Source organism: Salvelinus alpinus, chromosome 19 (assembly GCF_045679555.1).
Source record: "Salvelinus alpinus chromosome 19, SLU_Salpinus.1, whole genome shotgun sequence".
Classification (NCBI taxonomy): Eukaryota; Metazoa; Chordata; class Actinopteri; order Salmoniformes; family Salmonidae; genus Salvelinus; species Salvelinus alpinus.
Genome location: NC_092104.1, coordinates 45,022,302 through 45,044,206, shown reverse-complemented (window position 1 = coordinate 45,044,206; position 21,905 = coordinate 45,022,302). Strand labels below are relative to the sequence as shown.

At 42.8% G+C, this 21,905-nt stretch overlaps 2 protein-coding genes across 11 annotated transcripts in view; one reads left to right on the top strand and one right to left on the bottom strand.

The window, feature by feature from the left end:
- LOC139545734 (acetyl-CoA carboxylase 2-like) overlaps positions 1 to 4,008 on the top strand; it is a 42,567-nt gene extending 38,559 nt beyond the window's left edge. For all 9 annotated transcript variants that reach the window (XM_071353819.1, XM_071353823.1, XM_071353825.1 and 6 more), the window contains one exon: positions 101 to 4,008. In XM_071353819.1, coding sequence (XP_071209920.1) covers positions 101 to 227 — 127 coding nt within the window. In that variant the 3' untranslated portion in view covers positions 228 to 4,008. The remainder of the gene's footprint in view (positions 1 to 100) is intronic.
- LOC139545738 (forkhead box protein N4-like) lies at positions 2,634 to 21,500 on the bottom strand. Of its 2 annotated transcripts, none has more exons than XM_071353829.1 (10): positions 21,015 to 21,490; positions 20,140 to 20,240; positions 16,392 to 16,579; positions 12,385 to 12,497; positions 12,148 to 12,258; positions 11,130 to 11,257; positions 10,822 to 10,918; positions 10,184 to 10,391; positions 5,633 to 6,016; positions 2,634 to 5,141 (listed from the first exon to the last, which is right to left on the bottom strand). In XM_071353829.1, the coding sequence occupies exons 2-10, from the start codon at positions 20,217 to 20,219 to the stop codon at positions 4,885 to 4,887; spliced, it is 1,566 nt and encodes a 521-aa protein (XP_071209930.1). In that variant the 5' UTR covers positions 20,220 to 20,240; positions 21,015 to 21,490; the 3' UTR covers positions 2,634 to 4,884. The 2 variants fall into 2 exon arrangements, with proteins under 2 accessions (XP_071209930.1, XP_071209931.1); XM_071353830.1 differs by having other exon boundaries at positions 5,103 to 5,209; positions 21,015 to 21,500.
- Positions 21,501 to 21,905: the final 405 nt, after the last annotated feature.

Genomic DNA, 21,905 nt, shown 5'->3' with positions numbered 1-21,905 from the left:
GTACACACACACACACACACACACACACATTGCTACACTTGAAAGTACTGTGTGCATATAATCCTATGTATGTATGTATGTACTGTATGTGTTATCCCAGCATTGTGCAGGCCAACCCTGAGGTGACCATGGACTGCATCATCCACATGAGCCAGTCCATCACTCCATCCCAGAGGGCCAAGATCTCCCACCTGCTGGCCACGATGGACGGCACCGCCCCCAGTTAAACTCCAGATCTGAGGCTGAGCTGCCCAAATGCCTTACACAGGAAATTCCTGAAGTTCTAGCATACGGGAGAAAATAGATAAGTAGGTCTGTGGGATGTGGACTTAGGGCAGGGGGACACATGCAGTATCTCCCCATCGGTGCCGCCTACGTTCTATTGTTGAGTTGAGACAATAAAGCTAAGATGCCAAAGAAGCCAAAAACATGTCTAATTCTCAGGGTTAGGGCTAGTTCGGGCTGCTCATATGCTATAACCATGCAGCACTATACACTACACATGCACTACATCAAGGGTCCCTACCTTGGGTAGATTTCTTTTTCTTTCCGCGGATGGTCGGGGGGCCGGAACATAGTTATAAATCATTTGTACACTGAAAATTGACCGCAAGAATCCAAAACATATATAGTATTTGACAAAAACGGAATAATTTTAAACCTTGATTTCATTGGGATATGATCACTTATGCCTCTCTATTTATGCGTGGGAACAGATTCCCTAAATTAAAATCCCTTTGAGCTGATTTCCTGGCGATTTTAGTCTTATGTTCAACAACTGAAATATATATTTTTTTAAATCCTCAACTTGGGGGGCCAAATAAAATCGGGGGATTCAGAAAGTATTCAGACCCCTTGACTTTTTCCACATTTTGTTACGTTACAGCCTTATTCTAAAATGGATTCATTTGTTTTTCTCCCTTCATCAATCTGCACACAATACCCCATAATGATAAAGCAAAAACATATTTGGGGATTTCTTTCTAATTTTATACAAAAATAAACTGAAATATCATTTTTCAGAACCTTTACTCAGTACTGGCAGTGATTACAGCCTCAAGTCTTCTTTGGTATGACGCTACAAGCTTGGCACACCAGTGTTTGGGGATTTCTCCCATTCTTCTCTGCAGATCCTCTCAAGCTCTGTCAGGTTGGATGGGGAGCATCGCTGCACAGCTATTTTCAGGTCTCTCCAGAGATGTTAGATCGGGTTCAAGTCCGGGCTCTGGCTGGGCCACTCAAGGACATCCAGGGACTTGTCCCGAAGCCACTCCTGCGTTGTCTTGGCTATATGCTTAGGGTCTTTGTCCTGTTGGAAGGTGAACCTTCACCCCAGTCTGAGGTCCTGAGTGTTCTGGAGCAGGTTTTCATCAAGGATCTCTCTGTACTTTGCTTCGTTCATCTTTCCCTCGATCCTGACTAGTCTCCCAGTCCCTGCCACTGAAAAACATCCTCACGGCATGATGCTGCCACCACCATGCTTTACCGTAGGGATGGTGCCAGGTTTCTTCCAGATGTCACATTTGGCATTCAGGCCAAAGAGTTCAATCTTGGTTTCATCAGACCAGAGAATCTTGTTTCTCATGGTCTGAGTCCTTTAGGTGCCTTTTGGCAAACTCCAAGCAGGCTGTCGTTTGCCTTTTACTGAGGAGTGGCTTCTGTCTGGCCACTACCATAAAGGCCTGATTGGTGGAGTGCTGCAGAGATGGTGGTCCTTCTGAAAGTTTCTCCCATCTCCACAGAGGAACTCTGGAGCTCGGTCAGGGTTTTTGGTCACCTCCCTGACCAAGGCCCTTCTCCCCTGATTGCTCAGTTTGGCCGGGCGGCCAGCTGTAGGAAGAGTCTCTTGGTGGTTCCAAACTTCTTCCATTTAAGAATGATGGCCTCCGTGTTCTTGAGGACCTTCAATGCTGCAGAAATGTTTTGGTACCCTTCCCCAGATCTGTGCCTCGACACAATCCTGTCTCGGAGCTCTACGGACAATTCCTTCGACCTCATGGCTTGGTTTTTGCTCTGACATGCACTGTCAACTGTGGGACCTTGTATAGACAGGTGTGTGCCTTTCCAAATCATGTCCAATCAATTGAATTTACCACAGGTGGACTCCAAGTTGTAGAAACATCTCAAGGATGATCAATGGAAACAGGATGCACCTGAGCTCAATGTTGGGTCTCATAGCAAAGGGTCTGAATACTTAGGTAAATAAGGTATTTTTATATACTTTTAAAAAAATGTCTAAAACCTGTTTTTGCTTTTTCATTGGGGTATTGTGTGTAGATTGAGATTTTTTTAATGTAATACATATTAGAATAAGACTAACGTAACAAAATGTGGAAAAAGTCAAGGGTTCTGAATACTTTCTGAATGCACTGTACATGGCAACGTTGGTGTGGTGTTGTAGCTTTAGCGATTCAAGAGCTGTGGTGAATCCAAATCAAGCATATGGAGCTTTTATGCACTTTTTTAAAAAGTTCAAAAAGTATAAAAGTTATCAAAAAACAACCTATTCCAGACTGGTCTACACGTTTTTAAGTTTGAAAGGTGTTTCTAGGTTAAATGGTGTAAGACTAGTTATAGGCTACATTTTTCCTATTCAAGTCTATGGCCATTGAAATGCATTGGGAAAGGGACGTTTTGGTGTTGGTAGCTTTTACGGTTTGGGCGCTACATGTTCCGGTTGAATAATAATAATTTAAAACATTTTTTTAAGAGTAAACCATTTTCAGCAATCACACCTAATTATCAAATGTACAACCCCCACCCACCTGACACTACAGGCAGGTTAAAGTAAATGGTCGAAGTATTTGACCTCAGGTCTGGTTCCATGTGGTTTTAACATTGCTATGATCAGAGGGAACCACCACTACTCTTTATCATTTCTGATTCACTTCATCAATAGGATTTGAAAACCCATATGTTTGAAAGCATGAATTGAATGGATTGGACCATGTGCCTTTTTATCAGTATTCTATCAAGCTTCTAATTGCTAATGCTGTACACTGGCATTTTACAACGGGTGTGACCAGGGTTTTTGCTATGGTGTGTTGATCATTCTGTTCATATCTGGGAGAATGTGTGCCGACCTTTGAATGTACGCCACCCAGGGGCCGAACAAAGCCCTCATTTGTGTACCATGTAAAATACTTTTTTTTTTAATGTAATGTGCCAGTGCAGACAATACACAAGCCTGTCTGGGGGTTGGGTGATGTGTAGCCTTTACTTCAGTATGTTCCTAGGCCGTTATTGAAAATAAGAATTTGTTCTTAACTGACTTGCCTAGTTAAATAAAGATAAAATAAATGTATCCTTGTGACAATATTGACCAAAAAAAGACAAATTTCAGTGACATTAAATTAAATTTCATTTCATTTATAGAATAATTTCAGTGACAATGGTCGAGTAGGAAATTTTTCATTTTTCCCCCTCATTAATTTAATCCAAAAATGGGATATGTCAGTATTGCCCTTATTAAGACTAACCTAATTTGAAAGTCAGGTAATATTTTTTTATTTTATTAACCAGTGTTTATTTGTGTGCCCTTGAATTTCTTTCTTTGTATTATTGTTTTTTGACTGAATAACAAATACGCCTGTGTTTTTCCTGAGTCATTTCATTTGTATTTTTTGTTGTTGACAGTGATGGTATATGCTGGAGTCTGAATAATACTATATAAATCCTAGTGGATAAATTCACACCAGTAGTATTTGTATAGTAATAATTTGGAACAAATTGGCATTCAGATATTACTTTTTGTCTGTGTTTTCATTGTTTTTAATATAATGCTGATTGTTGCTTAAACGCAGGTGAACAGGGGCAGAGAAGGGTATAATGGGTAGAGGACAAGATTGTAACCAAGAGACCCCAAGCCGTTCTGCTGCTGTTGCCTTCATCAAAATACCAGATATCCATTTGAAAATGTAAAATGTCTGCCATGTACTTACTTACCCCTTATTAGAGTAATGTAGAGTATCTGTAAATAAATGGAATGAATCTGTTTTCAGCAAGTAACTCTTTTTTTTATTTATCCATTGTGATTTTACAGTACATGTAGCCTGACAATCTCCCAAAAGTTGTGAATAATTCAATGAAAATTATGAATTCGGACCTTGACAGATTTGAGCATATTTTCAAATGCTGAAATTTGTAAAATAGTCTACAAATGCTATTATTAGACAGGTTTTGATATTTGTGTTTTGGAATGTATGGATAAATACTGTTTAAGAAACAAGCTTTTCAGTGGAGATCACAGGGATTTGAAACACAAATATACAGTAAACAGTGTTTGACAAATTCCTCCCCTTCTCCAGCTGCCATTTATAAATATAAATAAAACATCACAGTAATACTGCCTAGCACAATACAGACAATGGATAAAGAACAGGGAACTAACAGTACCATGGTAAGGCTTACAAACACAGGAAAGTCAATATTGTACAAAACTGGCAGAGATGGTACCTGTTGCCTGCTAGGTTTGTGTACAACAGTGTAGGACAGCTCTAGAGTCTTTGCTTGGCAAAGTTCCCCCAGAGACATCAGTATCTTTTAGTCTATTTCCTCCCGAATTTCAGTTTTCCTCATGGGTTACTCCTATTGTAAAACCACACATGTAAAAGCAATGACTATCAAATCACCCTCCAAGCAGACATCTTTCTCTCATCTGAGATAGTGGCTTAGGCATGGCAACACAAGTTGCTCTGTCATTGGAGAAAGAGAAAAGCAATGAGGATTCAGGCTTTTCAGTGGAAGATGTGGGGGCTTTTTGGTGCCAGGAGTGGGATTGACAAGTAGAGCCACAGCAAAAAAAAATAGTTTTTGTATTGTTGGTGATGCCTTGTTGCAGCTCTCCCTGTGTGGTTCCACTCTGTGGTGCGGGGGATGTTTTCATTAAAGCAGGGCAGTGATGGGCTTGCTGTTGCCTGGTGTGCCCATGTACTGGGAGGAGAGGGTGTCCAGGGCGGCGTAGGAGGTGTACATGCCCGTCACCTGTAGGTCTGAGAAGGGCATGCTGCCCCCGCTGTAGACTGGAGGGAGGCTGCCCGTCATGGTGCCAATGTCACAGTCGGACAAACGCAGGGGAGAGTTACTGAAGGTGCCCAATGCCTCCAGATTAAAGCTGTCGTCTTTCATCTCCCACAGGTTACCTGGGGAAGGAGGTAATTGTGTCACGTCACTGGTCGTCACTGCTTCTGAAAGCCAAGAAAATGGCCAACTGCCGTGCAAATTCACATTGGTATGCAGATTGTTAAAGGCCCAATGCAGCAGTTTTTATCTCGTTCAAATCATTTCTGGGTAAAAATCAAGTAACTTACTGTGATTGTTTTCAATCAAAATGGTGAAAAAGAAACAAATAGCTTCTTGACAAGAGCAATTTTACAGGTTTGGAACTCTAGTTGTTCTATTAACCAATTTACTGCCTGGTGATGTCATCAGGCAGGCCAAAACTTCAGGTTTTCAGGTGGTCTTTTCAAACGACTCTTACACTAAAAGGGCATTATCATAATAAAAACCAAATCGCAATATTATTCCAACCTCAGAGTGGAAATGTATATAATTCACAGGAAATCAAATTTGACTGCAGTGGAGTTTTAAGACGGTATATAATGTTGTTGTGACTAGTACTATAGCTACCCACCTTGTAGAGCGAAGTCCATGATGCTGGGGTCCAGCGTGTCCACCTCTGCGTTGACCTCACCGTGGAGACTGTAGAAGTCGTGCGGCTGCTTGCCGGGATGCTGGGTAGCGAGGAGGCTGTTGGAGAGGTCAGGAACGGTGTGGAGGGGGGGCGTTTGGGCAGGGGGGGGGGACACCGGGGCCAGCCTGGCCTGGGCATGGAGCTGGTGATGCTGGTGCATGGGCAGGTACTGCAGGGACAGGGTGACCATGGGCTGGGGTTGCATCTGGCCTGGGACAGGCAGGGATAGGCCAGACGGACAGCTGGGCAGACGGGTCATCCCGGGGTCCATGGGCTTCCGTCTGCAGCTCTCTGGCCGGTCCGTAATCAACCTATCCAACTCATCTGACAGGGAAAGAGGGAGCAGACCAGTTCAGCGACTGATGACTCCATTTAAAATTTAAAAAATAAAGCAGATTCGTTTTCTGTGATGCTGCTTATCGCAAGGGCCAGCTTACCAGGGCCCAAGAGGCAGCTATTTTTTTTAAATAAAGTAAATATATACAGTATAGATTTTATGTAATATATATTTTATTATTTTACTACAACCGCCAACCAGAGGAGGATTCAGGAGCCCGCTCTCAATGAGTGTAGACAGCCTGCTGCTCCCTGCTGCTGCTCTGCTAATTGTCAGATGGGGGAAGGAGAGGAGGTAGCGGGGGACATGTGGGTAACTGGGGGGCCATGCCTTGATTGGGTAACTGATTAATAAAAAATGAACTGCATAATAAATTAATGTGACTGGTCAATTGTGAGTCAGGAGCTGGGCACAAGAGGCAAAGAAAAATAATGATTGCATTTGTTTATCCAACTACAGGAGCCCGCTCTCAATGTTCAAGATGCACAAGAGAGCATCATTTAGCCACAGAGGATCAATAGTTTCTCAAAAATAACAGTGGATTACATTTTAGCACAAGCACATACAATACAGGTAAATGTCAAAATAAAGGAAAAACCAACATAGTGTCTTAAAAAAGGCCACCACCGGCTGCGCCTTGGCATAGATTCTACAAGTGGACCTAAACCATGCCAGGAAAATGCTCCCCACACCCTAACATATTATTTGTATCCCTCATTTACTCAAGTGTTTCATTTATTTTGGCAGTTACTAGTTGCCTACAGTCGCGAAGGCCACGGTTTGGCCAGCATGCGCGCCAAATATATAGGTTGCTGCGTTGTAGCCATAGACATAATCCATAAAAGGGTTTTGTAACTTCTTACCCTGGCAATTTGACTATTAAACTCATGGGTACGCTAGCAATGGCCGCCAGTCCTGACTTGAATGGGAACTGCCATCCATGGATTATATTTCTATGGTTGGTTGCTGCTGTCTGTTAGCCTTTTGAACATTTTGCAGGACAAACATACAGTTTGGAAAGCCAATGCCTTCCGCTGAAAAGAGAAGACTCATCTGTCTTTGGAACTATCAAGGCATCAAGGCAAAGGGTGGCTACTTTGAAGAATCTCAAATATAAAATATATTTGTTTAACACTTTTTTGGTTACTACATGATTCCATATGTGTTATTTCATAGTTTTGATGTACAATGTAGAAAATAGTCAAAAATAAAACAAAACCTTTGAATGACTTGGTGTGTCAACTTTTGACTGGTACTATATACTGAACAAAAATATAAATGCAACATGCAACAATTTCTGTGATTTTACTGAGTTACAATTCATATGAGGAAATCAGTCTATTTAAATAAATGCATTAGGCCCTAATCTATGGATTTCGCTTGACTGAGCAGGGGCACAGGCATAGATGGGCCTAGGAGGGCAAAGGCCCACCCACTGGGGAGCCAGACCCAGCCAATCAGAATTAGTTTTTCCCTACAAAAAGGGCTTTATTACAGGCAGAAATACTTCTCGGTTTCATCAGCTCTCCGGGTGGCTGGTCTCAGACAATCCCGCAAGTGAACAAGCCGGATGTGGAGGTCCTGGGCTGGCGTGGTTACATGTGGTCTGTAGTTGTGAAGCCGGTTGGTCGTACTGCCAAATTCTCTAAAACGACATTGCCAATTGCATGCTTCCTTAAAACTTGAGACATCTGTGGCATTGTGTTTTGTGACAAAACTGCACATTTAAGAGTAGCCTTTTATTGTCCAAAGCACAAGATGCACCTGTGTAATGATCATTCTGTTTAATCAGCTTCTGGATATGCTACACCTGTCAGGTGGATGGATTATCTTGGCAAATGAGAAATGCTCACTAACAGGGATGTAAACAAATTTGTGTACAAAATTGGAGAGAAATAACCTTTTTGTGAGTATGAAAAATTATTGGGATCTTTTATTTCAGCTCATGAAACATGGGACCAACACTTTACATGTTGTGTTTATATTTTTGTTCAGTATACAGTGCTCCATCATGACAAAGCAAAAACAGGTTTTTAAAACTGAAATAATACATTTACATAAGTATTCAGACCCTTTACTCAGTACTTTGTTCAAGCACCTTTGGCAGCTATTACAGCCTCAAGTCTTCTTGGGTATGATGCTTAGCACACCTTTACACCTCAAGCTCTGTCAGGTTGGATGGGGAGCGTCGCTGCAAAGCTATTTTCAGGTCTGTCCAGAGATGTTTGATCGGGTTCAAGTCCGGCATCTGGCTGGGCCACTCAAGGACATTCAGAGACTTGTCCCGAAGCCACTCCTGCGTTGTCTTGGCTGTGTGCTTAGGGTCGTTGTCCTGTTGGAAGGTGAACCATCGCCCCAGTCTGAGGTCCTGAGCACTCTGGAGCAGGTTTTCATCAAGGATCTCTCTGTACTTTGCTCCATTTATCTTTTCCTCGATCTTGACTAGTCTCCCAGTCCCTGCCACTGAAAAACATCCCTACAGCATGATGCTGCAAGCCACCATGCTTCACCGTAGGGATGGTGCCAGGTTTCCTCCAGACGTGGCGCTTGGCATTCAGGCCAAAGAGTTCAATCTTGGTTTCATCAGACCAGAGAATCTTGTTTCTCATGGTCTGAGAGTCTTTACAGTAGGTGCCTTTTTGGTAAACTCCAAGCGGGTTTTCATGTGCCTTTTACTGAGGAGTGGCTTCCGTCTGGCCACTCTACAATAAAGGCCTGATTGGTGGAGTGCTGCAGAGATGGTTCTCCTTCTGGAAGGTTCTCCCATCTCCATAGAGGAACTCTGGAGCTCTGTCACCTCCCTGACCAAAGCCCTTCTCCCCCAATTGCTCAGTTTGGCCAGGTTGGCCAGCTATAGGAAGAGTCTTTGTGGTTCTAAACTTCTTCCATTCAAGAATGATGGAGGCCATTGTGTTCTTGGGGACCTTCAATGCTGCAGACATTTTTTTGTACCCTTCCCCAGATCTGGGCCTCGACTGAGTCCTGTCTCGGAGCTCAAGGGACAATTCCTTCGACCTCATGGCTTGGTTTTTGCTCTGACATGCACTGTCAACTGTGGGACCTTAAATAGACAGGTTTGTGCCTTTCCAAATCATGTCCAATCAATTGAATTTACCACAGGTGGAGTCCAATCAAGTTGTAGAAACATCTCAAGGATGATCAATGGAAACAAGATGCACCTGAGCTCAATTCTACTGTAAGTCTCATAGCATAGTCATGTAAATAAGGTATTTATGTTTATGGGTTTTATACATTTGCTAAAATTGATCAAAAGTGTTTTTGCTTTGTCGTTATTGTTTATTGTGTGTAGATTGATGAGGATTTTTATTTATTTAATCTATTTTAGAATAAGGCTGTAACGTAACAAAATGTGGAAAAAGTCAAGGGGTCCGAATACTTTCCGAATGCACTGTATATAGCCTCCTAATATTGTACAATCTGTGTGTCGCTTCTTTGGCCTGGGCTATTGTTTGTTTGAATTCAAGACCAGCTCGATCTCAGTTTGCCAGAGTAGCCACTCATTTCGGTAATTTGTGTGGTATTAAAAAAGATTCAGCTAATGTATTTTATCATGTAAACGACGTAGAATTACATGAAATGCATTTCCTAAAAGGCTAACAAATTATCCCCATGTGTGGAAATCCTAAAAACGCCTCTGCCCAACTGTAGCCTATGCTACATCGCAAATGTTATTATGGATTTATTATAAGGGAGATTGTTCTTTAACATTAAATTTACCACGCATCCAATTGCATCTTGGTGCACGGATTTGTTTACCGAAAATGATGGTGTGACTATGATTTCTTAATCCGGCCCTGCTTATAGCAGTCCACTAAATGTGACAAATGGATAACCTCTTTAGTTTATTCTTGAATTAGAACGTTGTCATCAGTTGTAACATAGCCAACTGTAGCCATGACACTTGCCACACTGACATATAAAACTGAATGGGCATAATCATCTTAATTGGTGGTGGTGCGTGTTCTCCATTGATGGGCTGTGTTCATTAGAGTACACAAAGGAAAACGTTTTTAAACATTATGCAATGGAAAAGGTTGTCGCTCCCGGTTTCCTTCCCTTTTCTTTAATTTTGTGCCTGGTGAACAGGACCCAGGTTATGTGTGAATGGGCCTCAGTCAGTCCTGTGGTCTCACCTGGGTTGGCCATGCTGCGGCGGATGGCTGGGAGGTCCTTACGCTTCCACTTCTGCATCTCCTCCTCCATCTTGTCGATCTTGACCGGGTTCAGGGCCCAGAGGCAGCCCTTACGAGACGACCCACTCGTCTTGTTCTCCACCTTCTCAAAGCACTTGTTTAGTGACAGGTTGTGTCGGACTGAGTTCTTCCATCCGTCTGGTGCTGTCTTCAGGCGGATGAAAACCCAGGAAGAGGAAGGAGACATTTAAACGACTGACTTAGCACAATGCTTACCTAAAATATCTGCTTCCCCAATCCCTATTGAATATTAGGCCAGTTTCCCAGGCCAGGATTAAGCCTAGTCCTGGACTAAAAAGCATGCTCAATGGAGATTCTTTATTGAGCATGTTGTTTAGTCCATGGCTAGGCTTAATCTGGGTCTGGGAAACCAGCACTTAGAGCAGGGTGACTAGTGTCTGCAGTTTTTTGTTTTTTCCTTTCAATTAAACCCTAGACAACCAGGTGTGGGGAGTTCCTTACTAATTAGTGACCTGAATTCATAAATCAAGTACAAGGGTGGAGCGAAAACCCGCAGACACTCAGCCCTCCGTGGAATGAGTTTCACACGTGCCTTAGAGGATCCGATCGAGTCATACCTTAAAGTAGGGAAAATGTTCCTTCATAAAGGTGTAGATCTCGCTGACTGGGAGACTGCCTGTCTTGCTGTTCTTCAGAGCCATAGAGATCAAACAGCTGAGGACGGATCAAAGTAGCGAGACAATAAGTGCATTAGGCTACATATACTGTTGATAATTAGACCAGGTTCGTGTTCACTAGGCGTCAAAGGGAATAAAAATGACTGAAACAGGAAACGACTTTGTCATTTTCCATTGTGTGCCCTAATGAACACGACCCAGGCAATACAATAATACCATAATGCCACTTAGCCCAGGGGGAAGCTCACCTGTAGGAGTAGATGGGCTTGGGGAAAGTCTTGGGCTGCAGGTCCTGATTTTGTGGAGCCAGGCGCGGCTGTGTGAACAGGCTTTGGTTGTTGAACGAGACATTGCCATAGAGCCCAGCAGGAGTACACTGAGAGGGAGAGAGGGCAAAGAGAAATTAGTGAACAATCTAGAAAATCTGTATTGTGTATTATTTTCAACTTCATTCAAAAACATATTTCTTGTTGTTTGAATGAATGGCATCTAAATGTCAAACCTTTAATCAGCAGCAGGCGGTAAACTGGTAGAGTAATCTCGAACGACATGAAGTTGCTCTTATACCCATGGAATAACACTGTAGTAACAATACTATTAACAGTTTTACATTGTAACTTAGTTATCCACTGGACAGCTCTTATAACTATTTTAGTAACACTAAATACTCTAACAATTCTGTGTACAAAATATTAGTCACAGCTTCCTAATATTGAGTTGCACCTCCTCAGAACAGACTCAATTCGTCGGGGCATGGACTCTACAAGGTGTTGAAAGCGTTCCACAGGGATGCTGGCCCATGTTGACTCCGATGCCTCCCACAGTTGTGTCAAGATATCTGGATGACCTTTGGACCATTCTTGATACACATGGGAAACGGTTGAGCGGGAAAAACCCAGCAGCGTTGCAGTTCTTGACACACTCAAACCGGGGCGCTTGGCACTTTCTACCATACCCCGTTCAAAGGCACTTTCGCCTTGCCCATTCATCCTCTGTATGGCACACACACAAACAATCCATGTCTCAATTGTCTCAAGGCTTAAAAATCATTATTTAACCTGTCTCCTCCCCTTCATCTACAATGATTGAAGTGGATTTAACAAGTGACATCAATAAGGGACCATAGCTTCGCCTGGATTCACCTGGTCAGTCTATGTCATGCAAAGAGCAGGTGTTCCTAATGCTTTGTACACTCAGTGTATGTAACAATTCATCTCTAATTAACAAACTGTATCCACAGCCCAGTTGCAGGGATGACGTAGTTACCTGCTGGCTAGTCTGGGTCAGAGTGAACACTTGTTGGGGTGTAGGTTGGTAGACAGAGGCAGGGCATTGGTGCCCTGGGGAGGGCTGCCCATTCATGGAGAACGGAGACATCTGTGGAGTAGACCGAGGACAAGTTTAGTATATTAAGTATATCCTATACTTTACTGTCCTAGAGTATAAGCATTGATTTAAAAAAAATAATTGTTGATAAATAATTGGTCGGGAAGCAAAACGTACACTTCCGCTTTGGGCGGTGATGACGTTAATTCCCAGGGGGCTGTGCTGCATGTTGCTCTGTAGGTGGATCATGGCTCCCTGTCCTCCTGCCATGGTTATGTTGTTCAGCTGAGCTGTGAGGAAGGAAGAAGTACAACATCCAGGTCAGTCCACAATCAATCTCCACACATCGGCCCTGTTACAATCCTTTCGTCCTCGTTTCCTTGAGGTAAGTGTAGATATACAGGTGATGGGATAAGTTTAAGCAAGACTACCACCCTATTCCTTTCACTAATCCAACCATTCAGATCTGTGATTGTACTTCAAGGAGGATGCATTTGCAAAGTATTCAAATAGGGCCCATGGCCCTATCAAGATTTAGCACAGGCCCGAGTCTATACCCCCTTATACTTTAACGATTTGATTTGTCTTGCAAGTCTTATTAGCCAGGTTGGCAGTTATAGCTTGTTTCCAACTGTAATGGCTTTGGCTAACTTGTCCTCCTCAACATCCGGGCCTAGCAGCACTCCTGAACTATCCAATGTGGATTTGAAATGGCGCTGCCCCACCGACGTGGAGTGTGTGTGCGTCTCACCTTGAATCCAAGATAGCATAGCAATAGGACGTGTGTGTTTGTCTTTGTCTTATCCCGTGTAAATAGCCGGTCTTTTTCGTATATATCTTGATCTCACTTTCTATCTACGAACTAAATATACTTTCCTGCAACCCGCCTCACCCAATGTGGTACGGATCTGCTATTTTTATTCCTTATCACTGGAACTTCCATCAGGAGCTAGCCAGCTAACGAGCTACTAGTCTTTGTTAGACACGGCTTGTGGTCTTCACCTTTTTCTTGGTCACCAGCCAGCCTTAGTTCGGACAACACCTGCCAGTCTGCACAGCGGGATATCAACCCAGAGCATATCAGGTAGCCTTGATCTAGCCTCGAGCTAGGCCCATATACCAGCTAATTCTAGGGCTACAATACCTCCTTTGCCAATTGGCCTGGACCCTTTATTGTCGACAGGGAGCCCCGCCGGTCCATCACGAATGGACTGACGACGTGATCGCCCGATAGGGTCACAACGGGCTATTCTGTTACGATGTCGCCGAAGAACCATCTACTAGCCCCGGTCCGCTACCTTTTCTGAACGACCAGTCCGCTACCTTTTCTGAACGACCAGTTCTTATAGCCTTTAGCCGTACCCTTATCCTACTCCTCCTCTGTTCCTCTGGTGATGTAGAGGTTAACCAGGCCCTGTGTTCCCCAGTTCCACTCCTATTCCCCAGGCGCTCTCATTTGTTGACTTCTGCAACCGTAAAAGCCTTGGTTTCATGCATGTTAACATCAGAAGCCTCCTCCCTATGTTTGTTTTATTCACTGCTTTAGCACACTCCTCCAACCCTGATGTCCTAGCCGTGTCTGAATCCTAGCTTAGGAAGGCCACCAAAAATTCTGAAATCTCCATCACCAACTACAACATTTTCCGACAAGATAGAACTGCCAAAGGGGATGGAGTTGCAATCTACTGCAGCAATAGCCTGCAAAGTTCTGTCATGCTATCCAGGTCTGTGCCCAAACAGACCTACTTTTAAAAATCCACCTTTCTAGAAACAAGTCTCTCACTGTTGCCGCTTGTTATAGACCCCCCTCAGCCCCCAGCTGTGCCCTGGACACCATATGTGAATTAATTGGCCCCCCATTTATCTTCAGAGTTTGTACTGTTAGGTGACCTAAACTGGGATATGCTTAACACCCCGGCCATCCTACAATATAAGCTAGATGCCCTCAATCTCACACAAATGATCAAGGAACCTACCAGGTACAACCCTAAATCCGTAAACATGGGCACCCTCATTGGATATCATCCTGACCAAGCTGCTCTCTAAATACACCTTTGTTGTCTTCAATCAGGATCTCAGCGATCACTGCCTCATTGCCTGCATCCGTAATGGGTCCGCGGTCAAACGACCACCCCTCATCACTGTCAAACGCTCCCTAAAACACTTCAGCGAGCAGGCCTTTCTAATCAACCTGGCCTGGGTATCCTGGAAGGATATTGACCTCATTCCGTCAGTAGAGGATGCCTGGTTATTCTTTAAAAGTGCTTTCCTCACCATCTTAAATAAGCATGCAAAATCTGGACCCCTACAAATCAGCTGGGCAATCTGGACAATCTGGACCCTCTCTTTCTAAAATTATCCACCGCAATTGTTGCAACCCCTATTACTAGCCTATTCAACCTCTCTTTCGTATCGTCTGAGATCCCTAAAGAAAGCTGCCGCGGTCATCCCCCTCTTCAAAGGGAGACGCTCTAAACCCAAACTGTTACAGACCTATATCTATCCTACCCTGCCCTTCTAAAGTCTTCAAAAGCCAAGTTAACAAACAGATTACCGACCATTTCGAATCCTACCGTACCTTCTCCGCTATGCAATCTGTTTTCCGAGCTGGTCATGGGAACACCTCAGCCACGCTCAAGGTCCTAAATGATATCATAACTGCCATCGATAAAAGACAGTACTGTGCAGCCGTCTTCATCGACCTGGCCAAGGCTTTCGACTCTGTCAATCACTGCATTCTTATCGGCAGACTCAACAACCTTGGTTTCTCAAATGACTGCCTCGCCTGGTTCACCAACTACTTCTCAGATAGAGTTCAGCGTGTCAAAATTGACGGCCTGTTGTCAGGACCTCTGGCAGTCTCTATGGGGGTGCCACAGGGTTCAATTCTCGGGCCGACTCTTTTCTCTGTACACATCAATGATGTCGCTCTTGCTGCTGGTGAGTCTCTGATCCACCTCTATGCAGATGACACCATTCTGAATACTTCTGGCCCTTCTTTGGACACTGTGTTAACTAACCTCCAGACGAGCTTCAATGCCATACAATGCTCCTTCCGTGGCCTCCAACAGCTCTTAAATGCAAGTAAAACTAAGTGCATGCTCTTCAACCGATCACTGCCCACACCCAACCGCTCATCTAGCATCGCTACTCTGTACGGTTCTGACTTAGAATATGTGGACAACTACAAATACCTAGGTGTCTGGTTAGACTGTAAACTCTCCTTCCAGACTCACATTAAGCATCTCCAATCCAAAATTAAATCTAGAATTGGTTTCATATTTTGCAACAAAGCATCCTTAACTCATGCTGCTTAACATACATTTGTAAAACTGACTATCATGCTGATTTTTGAATTCAGCGAAGTTATTTACAAAATAGCCTCCAACACTCTACTCAGCAAATTGGATGTAGTCTATCACAGTGCCATCCATTTTGTCACCAAAGCCCCATATACTACCCACCACTGCGACCTGTATGCTCTTGTTGGCTGGCCCTCGCTTCATATTAGTCGCCAAACCCACTGGCTCCAGGTCATCTATAAGTCTTTGCTAGGTAAAGCCTCGCCTTTTCTAAGCTCACTGGCACCATAGCAGCACCCACCCGTAGCACGCGCTCCAGCAGGTATATTTCACTGGTCATCCCCAAAGCCAACTCCTCTTTTGGCCGCCTTTCCTTCCAGTTCTCTGCTGCCAATGACTGGAACGAATTGCAAAAATCACTGAAGCTGGAGTCTTATATCTCCCTCACGAACGTTAAGCATCAGCTGTCAGAGCAGCTTACCGATCACTGCACCTGTACACAGCCCATCTGTAAATAGACCACCCAACTACCTCATCCCCATATTGTTATTTATTTTTTTGCTCCTTTGCACCCCAGTATCTCTACTTGCACATTCATATTCTGCACATCTATCACTCCAGTGTTAATTGCTAATTTTGTATTATTTCGCCACTATGGCCTATTAATTGCCTGACCTCCCTAATCTACATTTGCACACACTGTATACATATTGTTCTATTGTGTTATTGACCGTACGTTTGTTTATCCCATGTGTAACTCTGTGTTGTTTGTGTCGCACTGCTTTGCTTTATCTTGGCCAGGTTGCAGTTGTAAATGAGAACTTGTTCTCAACTGGCTCACCTGGTTAAATAAAGGTGAAATAAAAAATTACAAGAATAAACCTGTTTGCTGCTCCAGCAGGCTGCCCCCCTGCCCCTGGGAAGGCCCGTTGAAGTCTCCTCCGCCACCACCGCGACCATCGGCCATCTGCTGCAGCCGGGGAACGTCTACAGAGGTGAGCCACGACAAAGACTGCAGGTCCCCGGGGAGATCCTCCTCTCGGAGCTGGGAGGGGTCTGTGGTCAGAAGTCTGCAGAGGCGGGACACAAGCAACACAACCACTCAGATACACAGCCTAGATTACAACTGTTCATTATATCCAGGCCTGGGTTCAAATACTAGTTGAAAGCATTGTTGCGATGGAACCAATACCAAAAGTGCAAACTCTTAAACAAATGAGAAAGTAACATTTTAGAAATAGTATTCGAACCTTGGTCTTGGTTATATCTTGGGCAAATATAAAATACACTGACTGAACAGCGAGTTATGGTAAGTAATACATTCAATAATGCAGGGGGAGAAGTGAGAACAAATCATTATTCAGGAGTTTCGTTTAATCTGGGATTTACCACAAGTAGATTATAGAGTGCTATTTAATTAGGTAATTACTGCAATAGTAACATTATGGACACACAAAGCCTGTCACGCCCTGACCGTAGAGAGCTTTTTATGTCTCTATTTTGGTTTGGTCAGGGTGTGATTTGGGTGGGCATTCTATGTTCATTTTCTATGTTTTGTATTTCTTTGTGTTTGGCCAGGTGTGGTTCTCAATCAGAGGCAGCTGTCTATCGTTGTCTCTGATTGAGAATCATACTTAGGTAGCTTTTCCCCACCGATGCTTTGTGGGTAGTTATTTTCTGTTTTGTGTTTCTGCACCTGACGGGACTGTTTCGGTTTTCGTTCATTCTCTTTGTTATTTTTGTTATTAGTGTTCAGTTGTAATAAAAAGCATGAACACTTACCACGCTGCGCTTTGGTCCGATCCTTCTTCAACAGACGACCGTTACAAAGCCAAGATTCTCAACATTATTAATCCCTCTTCAAATTTGCTTGTGAACTTCCAAATCAACATTAGACATTTCAATGGTTACTTCCTGAGTTTTTTGGAAATACTGTACAAAAAAAGCCCCACTAGATTAACTACACAACCACAACCTAATGATTATTTAGTCTTGTCTAAAATGAATTTCCTTACCAGCGTACAATGAAATGAGTTAAGATTTACTGTATCATTTCTGCTTAATCGGGGGCATGGGCCTGCCTCTCAGCTTTTTATCGTTGTTTCTTTAAAAACAGTTGGGTTCTGCTGGAAGAAAAGAGAGGAATCCTCTTGAATCCTCTCCAGTCGTCTTTGCACACACTTACTGTAGAAGAGTTCAGTAATTGGGGTCGCTATGACAACACTCACTATTCAGTTACTTTGTGGGCCTGGACACCGTAGGATCCCACCCCAACCCCAACTGCAAACAAAATTACCCCTATGTCAGGTGACCACAATCTCCCTTTAACCATAGGCTGAATCATAAGTACACAGCGCATGAGATCATTTGAAAACATGGGAAAGCGGCACATGTTGCTCTGTAACAGTTGGCCTTGTCTATTGAAAAGGGATTGTGTCCCAAACGACAAATCTGCCCAGTGGCACGTGGCTCTATTGTTTCCCCCCAGACCCTTCCCTGATTGTCTTTGCCGTTTAAAAAAAAAAACAGTCCCTGCATTAATCTGTTGGAATGACAGCTCTCACACAAGAGAGACAAGTAGGATGCCATCTGCTTCCCTGTCCCTTTCCAGCCTCTCCCCTCAATGCCCCCCCCCCCTCCATCCCTCCCTCCCTCCAGAAGGGCAGTAGACAAGGCCCTGGGGGAAGGTGGGGGTGGGGGGTTGGAGGTCAGGCCACACTGCTCACTCAACCTGTCACCTGAATAAATTACATAATTTCAGAAGGCTTTGGACACCTTGACTGCGTGTGCCAGTAAAGGCTTGTGAATAACCGTCTCTTTCAAAGCAGAGTGACAGAAGCTCCTGTGACACTGTACACCACAGACAACACCTATTTCATCTTGAGCTTTGAAGTATGAGCTTCCTCTACCCCTCCAAAAAGACACATGTACATCCGCCACATACATTCTCTCTCTCCCTCTCTCTCTCTCTCTCTCTCTCTCCCTCGCTCCAACAGAAAAAAACACACCAAAAATATATATAGTTAAGGCTAAATCCAAATTGGTAAAACACCTTTTAGAGAGCACTAGTTCCAATGGAAGCATATGCCCAAAATATTATTATTTTGGCCTCAAAGGAGCAATCTGCAGTTGCTACATACATTTTGTTGGCTTACAAATTAATAATACTACTAATTGATTCTTGAAGAATATAACTTAGAAAAATGCCTCATGAGTTTAGTTCAGTTGTTGTACACCATCAGAATCCAAAATATAAGCTTGTTTTACTCTGTTTGTAAACATCGTAAATGTAAACAAACACTGTAAAGCCTCAATGATGCTTAAAAATAAAATGTGGATATCTTAGGAGGAGCCTAAGCCTAAGCCTACTTTCATCAATAGCTCTGTTTGTCTATACATTTAAGAGTGGTTATACATTTAAGAAGCTTTTTTATTGTTTTAACTCAATACAACTTCACATAATTTTTTCACTTACCCAGGCTGTAGTTGGATCCCCAATACAGTTCTTGGGATATGTATTTTGTTTAATTTACTTTAGGTATTTGATAGTCATTGTGTTTTGTCAGTATTCCAATACCCCCCCCCCCCCCCCCATTCATTCTGAAATACCTCTAAAGCACCTTACAAGCACACCAATCCAACTCATATTACACAAGTATCCCTTTCTCAAGGACGCCTGACATTTATGGTGGTTCAATCTACTTTTGAATGTTGTAATTGAGATGCATCAAATGCAGACATGACCTTCAGAAGGGATTCATGAATGAGTGTTGGGGTGTTTGTAAGGTGTTTTGGACCTATTTTCAAAATGAAAGAGGTACAAAAACCATGTTAAGTTGTGTGTTGAGTAAAACATGAACATCCCTTTAACGATTAGTGGGATTTGAACCAAATATTTCAACTCGGTTGGATACAGTCCTAGCCTATGACTCATACTTGACATGTTAAAACGAATGAGAACTACGCAAGGAGGTCCCATTCTTAACGCTTGTCTGAAAATCTCACAAACATCTCTAGACCCTTCCTCCCTCCCTCCCTCACACTTAACCCACAAAGAAGTGAATGTTCAGCGAGGCAAGGCATGTTGGTCTATGGTGTCCCCCATCTAGCACCAGTCGCACGTTCAACACTGCAGCTCACCCCGCTCCACCCCCTCCCCCTCCCATTCCCTCCACCTCCTCCTCCTAATTGGGAGCCACTTCTCCGCAGTAGTGACCCGGAGAGCCCCATCTCCCCCTCGGAGCCGGCGGGCCAAGAGCCACAGTCTCTCCGTGTGCCGACAGAGGGAATGTAAACAGAGCTGATGGTTTCTGACAGATCCATTCAGACTGAAAATCATTCACTCTAAGGTTGTTGTTTTTTCATTCCACTTTTTCATAAGGCCCCTCCCTTCACTGAAAGAGCTGTCCATCTACATTTCGATTAAACATATAGGGAGATTTAGGAAAATATATCTTGGAATTATCCTTATGCCTGAACATTTTGAACCATATTTTCAGTGTTGAGTGTTGCCAACTTTACAAAATACAAAATGTATCAAAAACCTTATATCTGTGGTTAGGATTTAGTCTGATTAAAATCATTCAAAGGCTGTCTTTCAAGTAACTGAATGTTATAAATCCAGTCTTACCTGTAGTCTTGTGGAGAGGGATGATGACCTGAATTTTCGAGAATTCCTGACATGCTGGTGGTAATTCTACTTTCTATCATTTCCTGGGATGTTTGATAATGCTGCAACAAGGGAAAAAGTGCAACTGCATAAGACATCTAGGCTACAGTGCTTTCATTTAATTTAGGCCTGGGTCTATTTCTGTTTTCAAAACTGAAACAACAATTGGAATTCCTTTGTTTCCTTGTTTTAGCAACTCATTATATATGTTATTATACTGGCATTTAGATCAATAAAATATTAGCACATCAAACAGACTACTTATGGGGAAAAACAAGCATTTTCTGTTATTTATTTAATCATACAAGCTACAATGAATGTCTATAGAAAACAATCTGAATCGGATTATGACCAGTTAATAATGGGACCTACTGTTATAAACTAATGACAGTCATATCACCTATTATGGCAAAAACATAACCATTTAATATTAACATAGAAAACAACACGTGTGATCTTTTTTGGTGTAAGAATGAAGCAAAGTTAAAGGTGTATTCTCAGTTCACATTGTGTAGGCTGTGCTTCAAATGAATAGGCTATACAATCGAGTTTTATGTTATGGAAAACAAAATGATCGCAATTTATTGATTTTGCCAATGATGGCTTTTTATTTCATTTCAGTTCACAAGGCTGTTTATTAACTTGACTGCTTAAAAAATGTATACTTGATGTGCAATCTCAAAATATCGCCGCGTTTCCCACCCTTACTGACATATCAATTGGCCTGACTGAAAAGTCCTCTAATTGAAATAATCCCCTCTCACTCAAAGTTTTAGGCCTACAACTATTTGCTGATAGTCGTTCTCGTAATTCCGAAAAAAAAATGAAAATCTTACCTGTTTAGAATAATCTGCAGCAAATTTGAGCTGGCGATGAGCCCCGTGTAGCCTACTGTATTTTCACTGTGCTGCACTTGTTTCCCTAAAACCGTTTTTAAATTTCCCTCTCTGGAACTGTCCAGCAGACTGTCATGCGCAGTAGGTCTACCTCAACGGAGCCTATTGTTGCTCAAGGGGCCTGCTGCCAATGTAACAATTTGTGACAGTCCCGTAGAAGACAGCAAGCGCACCATCCGCACAGTCTAAACAGATCTGCAGTCTGTGCTTACTTTTTGTATTTAGGCCTATATGCTAGTTCTTCCTTTAATTATTGTGATTGTGCAGTTCCTGGATAAACTGTAGGTATTGCGTTCATTAGCTGCAACCACTGAGACTTTATCCAATATTGTTGACAATTGTCATAGTAAGATGACAGATGATAACCTATATGTGTGATACTTTTTGTTGGTCAGCTAAAATAAATTGTTTTGGTCATGATCGATGCGCAGGTGCACTTTAGATGCGTCGCTAGACAACAGGCTACAAAACACTTCATCACTCTGCCAAGTCTTAATTGAAAATCAGCACTAGATTGTAAAAAAAAAACATATATATATATATATATATTAAGAAGTAAGCGGAATAATTAATCAAGTATAATGTTATAGCCTATTTTTAGCCTATACAATTTTCCTTCAATAAATTAATGTCGAGTCCATCTCCGTAAATTCCATTTTTTAAGTATTCCAACAAATAGAGACCCTCGACTGTGATGGTGTCTCGCTACTTGTGAGCGTCTAAATGAATGTACATTTTAGGCGAGTGTTTGCAGACAATTGTTTCCCCGCCGCTGCACCCGCGTCTTTCTCTGCACAAAAGCGGGAAGAAATGCGCGCATGGGAGGTAGGA

Excerpts from the sequence above, each read along its gene's own strand:
- LOC139545738 (XM_071353829.1), bottom strand. The coding sequence starts at position 20,219 with ATGATAGAAAGTAGAATTACCACCAGCATGTCAGGAATTCTCGAAAAT. Across the intron at positions 10,919-11,129 it reads AAGCCCATCTACTCCTACAG|CTGTTTGATCTCTATGGCTC; the intron begins GTGAGCTTCCCC and ends ATCCGTCCTCAG. Across the intron at positions 6,017-10,183 it reads CCGCAGCATGGCCAACCCAG|ATGAGTTGGATAGGTTGATT; the intron begins GTGAGACCACAG and ends TTTCCCTGTCAG.